The 16,234-nt window shown below is 37.6% G+C and overlaps 1 protein-coding gene across 1 annotated transcript in view; it reads right to left on the reverse strand.

The window, feature by feature from the left end:
• LOC103150637 (syntaxin-binding protein 5-like) overlaps positions 1 to 16,234 on the reverse strand; it is an 81,603-nt gene that overhangs the window by 8,678 nt on the left and 56,691 nt on the right. Inside the window, exons 3-4 of the mRNA XM_016680848.1 lie at positions 11,155 to 11,236; positions 5,958 to 6,058 (exon numbers count right to left, since the gene is read on the reverse strand). Of these exons, the coding sequence (XP_016536334.1) occupies positions 5,958 to 6,058; positions 11,155 to 11,236 (183 nt within the window). The remainder of the gene's footprint in view (positions 1 to 5,957; positions 6,059 to 11,154; positions 11,237 to 16,234) is intronic.

Consider the following 16,234-nt stretch of genomic DNA (forward strand, 5'->3'; position numbering starts at 1 on the left):
AATTTCCTGATTTCAGTCAAGGATGCACAATTCTGGAGCTCAAAGCTACAAGCTTGAACAAAGGAACAAAACAAACAAACCAAAAAAAGTTGCCAAACCTCTAGGTCTATTTAATCAAAGAAACAACTACTGAATTAAAAAAAGTTAAACTTAACTTTACCTATATCATTCAAACACATCTTACGATGACTCATTTCCACAAGCCAAACCATGAGTCATTCTGTATCAAGGTTTTATTTAGAATACAAGTTTCATTGCCAGACGCTGCTTTTCCTCCTCTATATGTTGTCACTCCTACTGAGGATGTCTTATGCCATAAAAGCAGTACAGTCTTTCAACATTTATACGTTACATGCACCTCTCTACATGCATTTGTTAAAATTGTATGTTACTCTTCATTTCAGAGACACCAACTGCTCCACAAGTAATTTTCTCAAAGAGTTTAGTTTTAGATTTAAAAAGAAATAGACTTCACAAATATTTGACCATTTCAATGGGTTTAGCTCTTATAACAATCACTAATGTAGCTGTGGCTCCATAGGTGAAGTAAGTGTGAACCGTCACCCGGGTTTAAGTATTTCACAGCCTCCAACAGGTTATCTTTCTTCTTTCATATATCTTCCCTCTGGCTCTCACCAGCTTACCTGTCCCCATTAAAAAGAAGCATCGATATTCCAACAGCATGATGCCGTCAACATGTTTCACCATGAGGATGGAGTTTGGAAATATAGGATTTTGCAAAGGCCAGAACTTTCCTCCCCATGTTTACTTTGACAATTGCCCTCAGTCAGTTATAATGGATCCCAGTGGTCTATGATAATTTGGAAACCTGCAGTCATGGGTTTTGCATCATGACTTCCATATACATTCTATTGGGATCATATAAAGTCAGACACAGGCCTTTGTTGCTTATGTTTTTGATTACTATGTTTATTAAACAGAGTTGATAAAACAGTTATTCTGCCAATGAGTTGTATCATCTTCCCCATATAAAAAAAAGATCAGCAGACCGTTATACATGTCTATGCTGATTACTTTACAGAAGCCTAGGGGTGGAGTGTGTGTGTGTGTGTGTGTGCATGTACGTGCGTGTGGAAGCAGAAAGGGGGTGGGAGGGATGCTCATTGGGCTTCAGCCCAACATCCACTCACCCTGTGAGCAGTCGGATTATTTGATAAAAGACAAATGAGATGGCAGACAATTCAATAAGGATTTTAGGAGCTTAAGGTGATGACAATATCAGAACTGGCAGGGGGGGGGAGCAGAATTTCCTTTTACAAAACAGAGGATTAGACAATCTTATGCCTTCTAGAAAATACAAATTTCTTACTTACTTTAAAAAGATTTTTCATGGTGTTCTTGAATTATTTTGAGTAATCCTGTTACATAAAAACAAGCCAGAGGGGACACTTCCAAAAGTATCAAGACTTTTAAACTTTACTGTTTCTAACGTGGCAAATAAACAGGCATTTACCTTGGAATGGGAACAATATTAATATAAATAACATTTCTATGGTTCTCACCTTGGCTGTGGGTTCAGGTGAGGCCTTGTTGGCTCTGTTCACTACATCCTATAGTTAACCACATAGATCATTAACTCTCCTACAATGTTGTCCTCACTGTGTAACACCTCCAAAATGTTTTATTGTACTAGCATAGACATATACACACAATTTCTGAGAAATCAAACCTGAATTTTTCATATATTTAGTATTACATAATGATCTGTTTTTCTAATACGCTGGTATATCAGAAAACACACTAAAGGCTGAAGGTTTCATTAACACACACTCAAGGTACATGTGAAAAAGTGGCAGTTGGTCATTGTAAAGTACTGTGGGAGAGATGTGATGATGCGTCTCTTCCAACAAACTTGGACATTTTGTTAGAATAGATTTTAAGTTAAAAAAAAAATGGTGTTATCTTGAAGAAAACTGAAAATGGGTCATCACTGAAACTTTCAGTAAGATAATAATCCAAAATATCAAGCAACTCACTTGTGCTAGTAAAAGACACAAAGTAGAGGAACAAGGTACCACAACTGGGTTAATAACAACCAAAGAAGACAGCTGCCTTTTGACTAGGCTCTGTGAGACCAGTTGAGAAGCAAATACCCTTAATGGAGTAAACAGATGTAGAGATTAAGTGGTTTGGTTGCATCACCCAGGGAATTGGCAACCTTGCCATCTGCTCTGCGTGACTTGTGACAACTGCTAAAGGAATCCCACAAAGACTTACTGTATCATTAACCAACAGACATGTGCCATGATGATGACTACATCAGCTAAAACAGCTCATTTTTGCCGAGAGGAACACAATAGAAACTGTCCTGTGTGTCATGTATTGCAAAAGTCAATTTTGTGTGGATTGTGCTCAGTTGCGTTTTCTTTTTTTTTTTTGACAGCAGCATGCCAGTCACTGGAGATTGCCAGGCACAAGCTGCTGGCAGACAGTTGTCACAAAACAATTCTTCAGACATTATTGTTTTGGGTCCCAGTAGGGTGCTAGGGTGCTAATTGTCAGAGGTTCAGCCCAGAGACACAGAGCTAACTGGAGAGGCGCTGCTCTGCCTCTAGTGGGTGACTCATGATGCCTTTTCCCTTCTTTTGTCTTAGATGGTGATTCAGTGCACCTCCGCTGTGAGCAAGTGGCTCTGCCTCCTACCATTTTGCACCAGAGCCAGGTCAAAGACGTCTGATTTGATGGAAATCACTTCAGAAAATATTTACCACTGTATTAGAGAAGGTAGCTTATATGTATTACATATCTACACAGATGATCCCTAAATTGTTTTTCACAAATTAAAGCAGATCCTCGCCATTCATCTTTTAATCTGGACTTGCCATTATCTTCATGGAAGGTTATTCTCTGACCAAGTTTCAAATTTTTGCAGCCAATAGCATGTTTTCCTGAAGGATTGCTGATTATTTGGCTCAAGTCATCTTCCCATCAACTCTGACCAGCTTCCTTGTACTGTACTTCCTAAAAAGCCATGCCCCGGTTACCTTTCAAATAGAGGTGTCATAGTACACACAAATATTGATTACCTCAATTTTAATGTGATGTTTTTGTAGAACAGAAAAAAAAGCATAGACCAAATTATAGGTGTTGCCTTATGATCTAATAACAGAGATATGCTACCTATTTAGCATTGGAAATTGAAAAAAATATATGATGCAATGGCTTGCCATACTTCCACATATTATGCTGTAGTGCCAGAAAAAGTTTGTGGACTGCTAATCACAAAAATAACTCATAATGCATGTCATCATTATGAGTTATTTTTGCATCGCTGTTATTGTTGAGAACTTTAGAAATGTTATTTCTCTACCTTCATAATAAGGTATGAAGGTATGAAGATAGATTTAGACAATCTATCAAAGATAGAAAATTCAGATATGCTTGGGTAATTTATGGACCATGACGGTTAGGTATGAAAACATGAACCATTGCACCCCTGTAAGCACTGTTGGCAGAGTCAGTAATGACTTTGACTCTCAACACAGTCACAGTCTTCAAGAGCATCATGAAAGTGGCGTCATGAACTGAAAATGGATGTGTCTATCCAGGAGAGAACTACTCAGTGAGAAAGTTGGTTGACTTTCAGAATGAAAAAGTTTCATATTTTGTTCTCTGTTGACCTATAACATATTCTGTTGTGTGTCCAGGTTGGGAATTTGGTAAAATAAAAATAAAAAAAGCCACAAATAAGTACAAAAAACACTGGGAAAAAAAACCCACTGAATATGTTGGCCATTCATTTTCTTTGCTCAATGCTAAAAAATTTTTGCAGCACATCTTTCTAAAGGTCACCTATTTTAAAATAATTCCAATAATCAGCAAACTGCTGTTAAGAGTTATTGGATTTTGAGAGCAGATTTCTTTGCTGAAAGAAATTCAACACCCACAGTGACTTTGTGACCCTGCACTCTGTTGAAAAAAAAATTGCATCCACTGTTCGACAAATTCAGCACCATTTTCATTAAATGTCCTTTCCTCTGACACAAGGACATACAGCAGCATTTCAAAGACATCAAAAGGTCTCTGGAACTGAAAAAAGTCAGAAAAAAACAACAACATTAGTGCATAAAAGCTGCACTATCCCAGAATGTTATCACCAACATTTTCCTGCATAACTGAGTTGCTTTTTTAGCTTGGTTAAGTAAACATGTTTCATAACCCATTTCATCGGTTCCTCTTTCACCAGATCAAGACTACCCTGTAATCTTTTTGCAGCTTCACCGGTCATCCTCCAACAACGCTCCGGTGTCGGTACGTCCAAAGCCGTTTCCTCACCATCTACACATTTTCTTCCCCGTTATCCTTCTCCTTCTAAGTCTTTACTTTTACTTTTAAGCTCCTTGTGGTTTTACTGGTTGTGAAGGCTGTAGCATAAAGTTACCAATTAATTCTGTTTTTCACCTCAGCTTCCCTGCAAAGCATTGCCACCAATTCCACACTTTTCTTTCCAATAAATCTAATTTATATAAACTTCTACCAAATTTTTGAGTAAAGAACTTTCAAATAAGATCATGGATTATCACAAATTGGTCAATGTCAATTTGACACCTAGGGTAGTGTGGCCTTTAGGATCAGAGTTGATATTCACCCAAGAAGACCTAAACCAGACCCTCCATGGACTAAACGACAGGCTGAACAGTTTTTATTTTTATTGTGCCGTCCTATTATGATATTTAGGAGACCGTAAAACGCTTACACAAAACAATGAGAACAGCTTGATAATTGGAGGCTGTTGGATGTTTTGTAGTTTCAAGTGGGTTAATTTTATGTTTGTAGATGAAAACCTTGGATGATAAAAGATTATGAAAAGAGAATTGAGTTAATGTTTAACAGTGGGAACAGAGACCAGGCTGCTACCGTAAGGTGAAGGCGGAGAGTGCTCACATTAAGCTGCTATAAATTGACTGACTCATAAAAAAAAAAATCAGGGATTAAATCCCGTGCATATTGACTTTCACATGAGAGGATACTTCATATTCAGAAGGTGAGAGGAGGTTTGACATTTAAATCTTGAAAGACACGTTTGCTTTAGATGCAAGGTGAGCAGGTTTTAGAAACTTCATCTCAGATGAAGAAAAACCAAAGTTATTTAAAGACAAACAAAGTAGGTCACAGTAAAAGCTTTACTTGTATGCCTTCTTTAAATTTAAATCATAAAAAGGTTTTGATCGTTTTGACTAATCTGTAAGGATTCTGCAATGGTTTTGTATTTTAGCATTACATGTGTAACCTTATATCTTGGGTAAAAGTAACACAGCAGCAACATCCTCTCTCTATTACCCTCATGACCCTGCAGAGATATCAGGCATAACAGCATCTGAAATAAACTCTTACAGGAACTTTAGGGCAAAACTTTGCTCCTCTGTAGGAGGAGAAAGCCACTCAGTTCCATCACACAGCGAAAAAAAATCCCTGGCAGAACCACCACGTTTACAAAGTTGCACATTTGACCCTTAATAATAAATCAAATTGAAGTCATGCACCACCATGCACAGAATGACCAGGCTGCCATTACCAATATATATTTTTTTGTTTGGTTTTTGCTCTACAATCTCTCCTACATGAAGGCAGTGTGCAGCACTCAGGTAAAAATGGTTTCATGTGGTTCCAGGGTTAAAATGCAAAAACAACTCTGGGGTTTTGTCACTACCATACCTGTATGGGCCATATCTCTCATAGAGTCAAACCTAAAATCATTCATTTGGCCACAGCAGCAAGACTGGTAGAATAATCTTCTGGTACAGCATGATGGGTACGGACAGGTCAGCTGTGTAATGGGAGTCAGATCAGAAGAAGTCTTTGGCCACTGGACTGAATTACTCAGACAGGTACGTTCCTTTTTCACAAAGTGTAAGGTGTGGCGTGTGTGTTCACTCAGTGTTGGTATCTGTGTGTGCAGATCAGGTGTCTGTCAATCCAGCTGAATTTTTGCGTACCTCTCTCTGTTGAATTTGAGTGAATGCAAGACTGCCGGTCGTCTCTGGCGCAGATTCCACAGGTGTAGTGTGTCGTCTGCACAGGCTGTGACCAGCGCCCCCTGAAAGAAAAAGAGAAGACATTTTAGCAGAAAAGAAATTTGACTTATGAAAGAATTTGGTTTGCTTGAAGTGAGGTTCTGTTAGTCATTATGAGTAATAATTCCAATAATTGTAGTAGACACAATGCTACTTTGATATAAGTGGAAAAGTGAAGAAATCCTCAAGGTGAAAGGATGTCAGATGGACATGATGTTTAGCCCAGTTTAAAGATTTAAGCTAAAGCTGGAAATGTTTGTATTTATGGGATGCAATGCTGTGTCAGTAACTACCAGCCATCTAAACGTTCACCATTGTTAAATATGTATCCATTTGATTGCTCCAACCCAGGTTGAGTATCTATGCAACCTTGAGTTGGTATCTGATTGTTGGTCTCTTGGGGTTACTTCTAAACAACTCCAAAACCTGTAAAAGAACAGGAATCTAGAATCCAGGGGTCTTACAACTTCTAGATGGGTCTCAGCTTCAACAAACCTGAGTCCTATAATGAGGTCATTAGCAGGACTCTGGAGAACTTGACTGCATACTGAGGAGCTAATTAAGCCATTTGATTTAAGAAAGCTGAACCAGGGGCACATCTAAAAGCTGCAGAAAACCGGACCTCAAGCCCTGGATTTGAGGGTCCCTGTTTGAACTTTGCTCCGCTGACCACCTAAAGAAAACTGATGAGACAGATTGATAGCTGGCAGAGGTAGCCAACATGAGTGTTTGTGACTCCATAGATACTATGATGGTGCATACCTTATGTTTAGCATTTGGACTGTTTCTAGAAGCATTAGAGATCAGATGGAAATGCAAAAACATGCAAAAAGATAATTTTGCATAAACACTAATGATTCACTAAGATTGTGATCTCAAAATGTAATAAAGCTACAAAGCAATAAAAAACTCCTGGTTACCACAATGTAAAAAACAAACAAACAAAAAAAAACAGATTCCCCTTTAATTTAGATTTGCATCACAGTAAATCATCACTTAGTGCTCTCTTCTCAGGTAGTAAACATCATATCAGAAAATCCTGACAGCCTTTAAACCTGGAACTGGAACAAATTTTAACATTTTTTTGGATGTCATTCACAGCTCCAAGCTCCAACCCTATAATGGAGCATGGCATGACACCCAGCAGTAACTGTTACTAGCTCAGTGTTGTCCAAATTTCGTTTTGCAAAAACGGTTCCCAGAATTTTCCTTTTGAAATTTTTCACATGAAACAAAGAAACTGTGCTTCAAGAGCTCATGCTTAGGTTGTTGGTGTTTAGCTTTATATGATAGTTAATTCATTCACACTCACCTTTCAAAACAAACAAACAAAAAAAGACTGCTACAGGATGCTAAAAGTAACACTAAGGAAATGTGCAGCACATTTAAAGATCAGTGACTCTAGTGTTTTTTAAGATAATATATATAACCTGCAATGAGAAAAGATCCAAATAATGCAGCTAGTATCTCCAGAACATCTAGATTATTGTTTTTCTGACAGATCACAGTTTGTGGTGTCCAAAAGTTGTGCAAATGAGAAAACAGCAGCACCGCATATGCAACAGTTTCTCCTCAGACCACAGAAATAAGATATCCAGCACAACTTTGAGTTCTTTCAGCTACAGAAATACTCAAATGACTTTGCAGTCAGTCACATTTTAGAGGGAATGAAAAGAATCAAAACACATATTTGATCTTAAAAGAAAACGTTATCGCCAAGATATGAAGCATGAAGGCAAAGAGCAGAGTCTTCTTTTATTTTATTTTATTTTTTATAACTCATCTCTTATCAGTCCCCGGTAGAGAGATTTTTATTTTTATTTTTATTTTTTACCCCTAATCTTTTGGGTCTGCATCGTTGCTCAAAGAAACAGAACAAACAGACAAAAACAGCTTGCTTTGTCATTGGTACTCCCCCACAACCTGTAGTTCTGGTTATATAAATAAGAGTGGTGTCCAAGCTGCTCAGCATAATGGACCGCAATACCTGCCACATCCTTCAGCTCTGCTACATCAAGAACGTTGGAGGTAATACCACTCTGCATTAATTTCCTTTTTAATTCTACAGAGGAAATGCACAATCCAGTTTCCTTGTCCTGTTTCTTCTAATCATGTATATTATATTTGCAATTACAATAAAAATTTCCCTTTGGGAGCTGGCATGGATTTGTTTGACTCCACTGCATTCAAGAGTAAAAAAAAAAAAAAATGCAATTAGGCCAGCAAATATTTACAGGATCTGCACTAAGCAAAGAAGTGAAATGACACATCATACTGGAGAAAACACTGGTGTCAGCCCAACATTTGAAGAAAATTGAGATTACAGTTGAATTCCCACTGAGGCTGTGCCTGCAGAGCATCGCCGTAAAGACTGGAGCCCAGGGAGAATTAGCTTTAGATTACAAACCTAATCACAGGATTAAGGACTGTAATGTTGCATGGACTGCTTCCAACTGATTTCCACATTGGTGACATATCCCACTGATTCTCCAAATCCATTATTGTATGGGAAGCAGAAAAGAAGTTTAACAATAACTTGTTAAAATTGTTTTTAAGAAGATTATTTACACCTATCCTCCAAAAATACAAGTACTACTACAGTACTGAACGTCTTTCCCTCCTGACTGTTTACTTTGTTTTTTCCTGGTGTTCATAGTTCTTTCAAAGATTTTTGTGAAATACAACTAAGGTTATAGAAAATAGCCTTCCCTTTTTTCTATATACAGAATGATTTGGATGCTAGCAAGTTCAGAAAATTAACTTGTTTGTATAACTTTACCTTACCAACAGCTTTCCATTCAAAGCGACTCATTTTCTTTTCTGCATCTCATGTAATTGCTCCCCTGGGGTTGGATTAAAGCTGTTCTGCATTGAAGGAATTAGTCATTTCCAATTACGGCAAAATGGATTTGTCAAATGGATGTGCAAACTTTCAGAGAGAAAATGTCTTTCGAGTGGCATTATCCGCATAGCTGAGGGTCTGCTTGAGGTGTACTTTTCTTAGGAAAATTTTGAATGCATACAGTCAAATCAACATCCTGCAATGTGGTTCGACATTAGGAATGATCCAAATTACTTTTGGAAAAGAGTTCTAGTTTCAATGCACTCCTTTTTAGATGTTTAGCCAACATATTGATTCTCAGCGATTCCCGGTCTCAATACATTTAATCAGTATATTCAGAATTAATCTTTGAAATGTTCCTGTGAGCCATAACCACATTATGCAAAGAAGACAAGAGTGTATGGATTTGAAGAAGGTGCAAAACCATCTCACAAAGAAAATATGTCAGGCAGGAGAACAAGAACATGAGCAGCTGACAGGGCACAATCTACCTGACTGCCAGTGTGTAATTATTGTGATGGCAACAAAAAGAAAGGTGAGCAGCTACATGGATGGTGCATGTATGCTTACAGCAATATTATAATGAGCAGCAAAACCAGAAAACTATACAGCTTATATATACTGTATGTGTATTTATGATGGCCTACACCATCTTGTGTCAAACGGCTGACTTCATGGATTGAGAGAGAGCTTCTAAAGGTCACAGTGTGCTCTATCCTAACAGAAAGTTGGGTGGAAGGAAACAGTATGACACAGCATGGTAAGGAAAGTTTGTGTATATGGTAGCATTTCTTAAATCCACCTGAGACCAAAATGCTGGTCTATGTGCATTGTTTCAACAAGACGTGCTCCGTTGCTCTTCTCCACAGACTTGAGTGCTTAGATTTTCACACGCAATGTCACACCCACATCCAAAGTCACTACCTGTCAGAGAGCACACAAACTACTCTCTCTTCTTTTACCATCCATTTCAATTTGCCACAGACGCATCACAAGCAGGCCAGTGAGTGATGAAGGAGAAGGCAAAATATACCCTCTATAAAGAAAGGGTGAAGATTACAGCAGAATGAAAAAGCAGAAAAAAATAGAGATACATTTTACGTACAAACCAGAATCTGATTGTTACTGAACAAGAATTGTCCTTAACGAGCTTACGGCAGATTGTTCTGCTTTTGAGCAAATGTTTGTCAATATGATTCTTTTGAAGGCTAGTTCATTGTACACAGATCTGGCATAACAATGTGACTACCCACAAGGCAAGTGAGTAACACTATTTATCTCTTTATTCCTGCTCCTGCTGGGGTGGATATACGCTTGAGTACAAAACTGTGATTGGAAGAAGAACGAATCAGAGTCGTTCTATAACATCAGTGTTTAAGTGGTGTTCCCAGTCTGCAGTGGATGAGGTTCATCAAAAGTGGTCCAAATGGAAGAACAGCTATGAACCGACGGCAGGATGACTGTCTACTGATGCATGTGGTGTTTAAACACTTTTAGTTGGATAACAAAGCAAAAATGGTTCAGGTGTTTCCTGGGGAGCACAACAAGTTTTAGGTGGTGGCCTGATGGACAACCAAGAAACATTAAACTTAAAGGATTTAAAGAATCTACTGCTAGTACACCACGCCCTTTTCTAGAAAAGAAAATAAGTTGTAAGAAAAACGCATCATCATTCATAACATTGCAACAGCGCTTTGCAAAAACAAAACCAAGCTCAGTAGAATGTATCATCCCACACCAGCTCATCTGTAGAACAGTTTCATGAATTATCACTTAAAATGTCGTCTGCATAAACTTGGCTTAGAGCAAGGACGTTTTTATTTTACATTCCAGATACGTCTGTCAAACTATGGCTCCAAAGACTCAATGGCAACTGAAGAACCTGATGCGTCACATTCAAAATTTTGAATCTGTTCATGCAGCATGGTAAAAAGAAAAAAAACAACAAAAAAAAAACTCATGCTAGTGCTGTGCAAAACAGAAACTCAGTGGTGAAAGGGATTGCTATTATTCATCAACGAATATTACCAACATTTCCTTTCAAATGAAGCATTTTTCTAAATTATGCTTTTTTCAGGCTCTCTAATAAGGTTTCACACCAAACCCACCTGAAGTATTCTGCTCACGTTTGTGTGCCAACAAAATGAATACTGTCCACACACACCTTGAGGTTTATGGATAAGACAAATAGGACTCACGGCTTGTATCATATGTTTGTAAGAAAAAATGACTAAAAATCATAAATTTTTGAATACATTCTCACAGATTCAGGCTTACCTCATTGATGAGGAACTGAAGTTGAAGAACAGCTGCTCCGCTCTCATGTTGACAGTAGCAGTCCACCCCTGGTCGGCCCAGTCTGACGGCACCAAAGAGTCAAGGACTATTATGTTGTAATATTCGCTTAAGAAATGACAGAAGCCTGTTTCAGCACTTCCACAAAAAAAAAAGAAGAAAAGACAAAATCAGCTTTACTGATTAAAGCACTTCACATGTAAATTGTAACAAATTTTCATATGGAGGTACACCATAGCTGTGTTGAGAGAATGCCGTTTCCTGAAAGTTGCTCTGGCTTTTTACAATGTTTTGTTTTCAAACAGTACATTTTTGTATTCACAGTAAACTCACAGCTGTTTGCAAAAAACTGAATTTTATAGATGATAATTACCTTTAAGGAAACAACTTGCAGGAATTATCCATATTTGAGGCTTTTTGTTTGCCAACTGATCCTCCATTTTCTGTATTTCACATTTTAAACCTTCTTAAAAGTTTAAAGTGTTCCTTCCTCCATTTCTTAGAAAAGATGTTCTTTAGACTTTATTGTCCAATGAGGCTGCAACAGTCCAAGGCAAACAATAGTCTGATAACAACCATATTTTCTCATGAGGAGATAATCTAGGCCAGATAAAAACCTGAGCCTCATCTATTAGCTCGGGGGGTTGGGGATGTCTCAGAAACCTTAATTCAGAAAGGAAAAATACATCAAACTGTGATGCATGTTGGAAGGGAAATATTATAGTATGATGTATGGGAACGTTTTACCTGCACCTGCTCTCTGTGTGCTCCTGCCGTCTGTCTGGTTCACCGAGAACAAAATATTAGATTGATTCCTTTTTTTAGTTTCACTCAAATACAGGAACCTGTGTCTGCACACCCTGACAGTACATACACATTTAGTTTTAGGTCTGAAGCTTAGAACTGTTGGCCTTTCTGTGCCATTAGTTGATATGAAGCAGCACCAAAATGTGGTTGTAATTTCTGGCTTTATTGTCGGAAAAGGCGTTCTAGTCTTTTCTCGTAATGAGAAAAAATATTAACCGATTCTATTTTTCAGCTCCAACATCTTTCACAAAAGCTAAAACAAGAATTATGACCCTTCCCTGTGTTGGCAATATTCTTAAATCTTACAGTTTTGAAAAGAAATATCAAATTATATGTGATATCTTTCTTAATTTGCATCGCTGGCCATATGAACTGTCAAATTAAATTGTCAAATTATTTTGAGAAGCTTTTTATTCATCTTAAATATATATTTTTTAAATCAAATTGAAGCCATGCATTTTTCTATACCACCTAGATCAGAAAAAAAAAGAAACATGATTTGATATTGTGCAGTAAAAAGAGCAGAACTGGTTGCAAGAGCAAAGAGAAAAAGCAACATGTTCCTCCCTCTCTGCTGCACCCGGGACACTAAAGGTACACTTTGTTCCTGTCATTCTGGCAATTCTGGGCTGTGCATTGAAAAAGCCTTTAATTTAAGAAAATGAGGGTTAAACATTGTGCTTTTGAAGCTGTGATTCATCCCTGCTTAACATTACAGCTGCACAGATAATGGGGCCCTCAACAAAAGGCTGCTTGTGAAACCTTTGAGTGAAATAGACGGACTTGAACTTGTGTTGAGGCAGATGTCTTTGTTACTTTGTTTTTAAATTCCACCTTCACAGCTTTGACTTGTAATGTATTTTATTGAAGAGACTAACACAGAGTAGCACATGATTGTGGAAAAAAAATCTGAAAATCTGTGTGGCAAAGTTTGCATATGTATTCAGGCCATTTTCTCTGACCTCCCTAAATAGTGCAACCCAAAGTGTTTTTACAGCTTGGTTTATTGGAAACCAAAATTGTCACATTTGTTACATTTTCAGCTGGTGTGATTTGCTTTCACACCGTCAAACAAACCCTTTGCAAAATGCATTTACCCCAACCCCTGTGGGGGCATTGCACCAGGAATCACTGAAGGAAACAACATGAAAACCTCTGCGGAAGACTTGAGCTCAACTTCCTTCATCACAAAATGTAAGCGAAAATGGAGTGTTGTCAGTGTAAAATGTCTCTTTTTTAAAACACCATGAGCCATTTGTCCTACTAGCGCTAAATTCTTGCATTTGTTTTGGTTGTTTACCCAGAAAGCCCTGCACTATATTCTGCTTCCTGCTTTTCCAGAAGTCTCTTGCATACTTGGCATTCACATATATATGTGCCAAGCTTACATATGTACCACACCAGAGTGAGACCTAGGATTTTAGGCAGGACCAGATGTCGCTTTTTGGTCCACATTAGAGTCCAATTATGCATTCAAACCTCCCCAAATGAGCTAGTTTGTAGGCAACAGAACCACAGTTCGATTCAAGTGGACCAATCAGGGCTGGTGTGAATGCACACCAACTTTGTAGGTTTGCATCAAACCAGTCCACAACTTTTTAAAATAAAACGTAATCATCCTAAATCTTCTTTGTTGTATAGTTGTTGCATCGACACAAAACAATATATTAATACTTTCAGCATTACAATTACTACAATATGTTTTCAGGCCTTTTCACATTTTCTATTATTATTTGACTTATTTTTCTAGTATGTGAAGTGACATCGTATATGAAAGAAGAATGCTATATTCACTAAATGTGTTTAAAAAGATTTTTGAGGGACAAACAAAATTGGATTAAATTTATCCTGGATAGACCACTGGAGACTAGAGGAAGTTCTCGATGTTTCAACAAACATATTTCAAAACAGGTGAAAATCAGCAGGAGAAAACGACATAATATGAAAACTGGGCTTGTTGGATCTCACTCAAGAGCAGCGACACACAAACTACACCTGGCAACCAACATTTTTAGGCATTCATTATTTTTGAATAAGAACGACAAATCACTTTCAAACAACTACTTGCAATTGACTGTACTTGGTTCTTATTTTATTCAATCACTGGAACAAAACATAATTTGAATACATGATTAAAATTGTAGTTTGCAGACTAAAATCTTAATTTTCTTTTTCTTAATCTGATTGCAGTTAGACTTGATTTTTTTTTTTTTCATGGATGCAACCCACGTACTCAACTGTGCTGCTCAACCTACTAATGTATTTTCCTTACAAAATAATAAAAATAAATAAACAGACTTTTGAAAGACATACAAGATTATTACAACAAAGAAGTAATGAACCAAATATTATTCATTTAGGTATAGGTGGCACTTCATAAGACTGACTTCACTTTGACAAGAAATGTGGTGGCATTTTAATTTCATCCCAAATAATGTGTTGGCAATTATCCATCTTTTTCCATTTATAAAGAAACCCAAATTGTTTTCTCATTTTATGAGCAGGACAGAATATTAGTTTTGTGCCCTGTTATTTTGTGAGCGTATGAACTGTAGTGTTCTATTACAAAACACGCTGAATGATGTGGCTGGTCGACTCACCCTCCCCTTCTCCCCAAAGAGATTTCTGTCAACCTTGTTTAACATCACTGGATGCCTATTACACCTTTCAAATGGCTCAAGGCAAGGTGATTGTCTGAGCTGTAATCAAATATATGCTCACTTGACTGACAGGGTAAAAAATATATTATGTATTAAAAAAAAAAAAAAACTTACTCTAGGAAAATGCTTTCTGCTAAAAGAAAGCAGGAATATTGGGAAAAGGCAGATTTATTCAACACCAGAAGGAAATGTAGCCCCTGTATTGCTCTGGAAATGATTTTCTAATGCTAATGTGCCTGTTTCAGCAATATTTACTAGTTTTGAGTGATGAAACTATGTACTTTTGTCCAGCTAAATGTCTCAAGCTTCAGTGTAACGTATTATCAGCATACAGCCATTAAATAAGGTCGAAGGAGCAGAATGTACACCTTGCCACACTTTTACAATGTGATCTAAAGTCAACGGGCCAGAATCCTCCACTATATCATATCTCCACCAGCAGCAGCCATTGCCTAAGATATGCTTAACTGCTGAACCAGACAACAGATTGCAAGTGCACCGGAGAGGATGTTCTCCGACCATTCAAGGTTCAAAATACAGCCTGCAATTTCAGGTTACAGTCAGGATTCATGCCTTTGGTGGGTGTGTCCCAGGAGACGGAGCGATGGTCCACTGATTAAAAGGTCAGTGGTTTGATCTCTGACTTCTCGCTGTGCATGAGGATGTGTCCTTGGGCAAGATACTGATGTGCTCAACACAGAGAGAGGCGGGGAGAGAGACAGAGAGCAAGACTGTGTGTGCATATGGGGGAAGGAGGAAGCACAGAAAAAAGGTGCTTGGACTACTCACAGGTCTTAAAGTAAGAAATTAGTGATACTGTATCTGATAAACTACCTTCGCCCATTAACATAACAATTACCCAACATCAATCAATAATTTATTGGTTGGCTTGTATCCGTTTAAAAACAGGTTCTATAGGATTCTTTGCATATCAGTATGCAGGTAATGGTTAGTTTTTGCCATAATTTATTAATATAATTTATGGGTACTTCTTATGTTATACAATAGTTAGAATTCAGTTAAATATCTCACTGCCACATCTTAATTATAAAATGTACATATTTTATTTGTCTGTGGCAGACAGTAGATATGCTGATGACATTGTCTGAAAACTATGCCCTTGAAAACTTGAACTTGTGTGTCTCTCCTTACACCAAATATGTATGAGTTATAGACTGAGTGTGCTGCACAGGAAGATGAATGGAGCCAAACACGAGACAATCCTGGAAGAAATGTATAAGAGGCTGCAAAAAAAAACGTGCAACCAAATCAGAGGCTCACCCTTCAGTAAGAAACCTTAAGTATAAAACCAGGGACACAAGAGTTTACAGCAAATCCTTTTCAAGTGTTTCAAAGAGTGGTCCAGTCAAAGTCCAAATCCAATTGAGAATCAGTTTTAAAACTTGGAAATGTGCAATCCCTTTTTACTGAGCTATTGAAAATTCAGTCTCAAAATTTATAACACAAGCCAAGATACTGACCACAGACCTAATGCTAAAAAATGGGAAACATTCCTAAAAAGTATTGACAGATGTGGTTCTGATTTTGAAGGCACCATATCATATATAATTGTGAAAAGCACTGAAAACCATCTG

Source organism: Poecilia formosa, unplaced genomic scaffold, assembly GCF_000485575.1.
Source record: "Poecilia formosa unplaced genomic scaffold, Poecilia_formosa-5.1.2 Scaffold259, whole genome shotgun sequence".
Taxonomy (NCBI): domain Eukaryota; kingdom Metazoa; phylum Chordata; class Actinopteri; order Cyprinodontiformes; family Poeciliidae; genus Poecilia; species Poecilia formosa.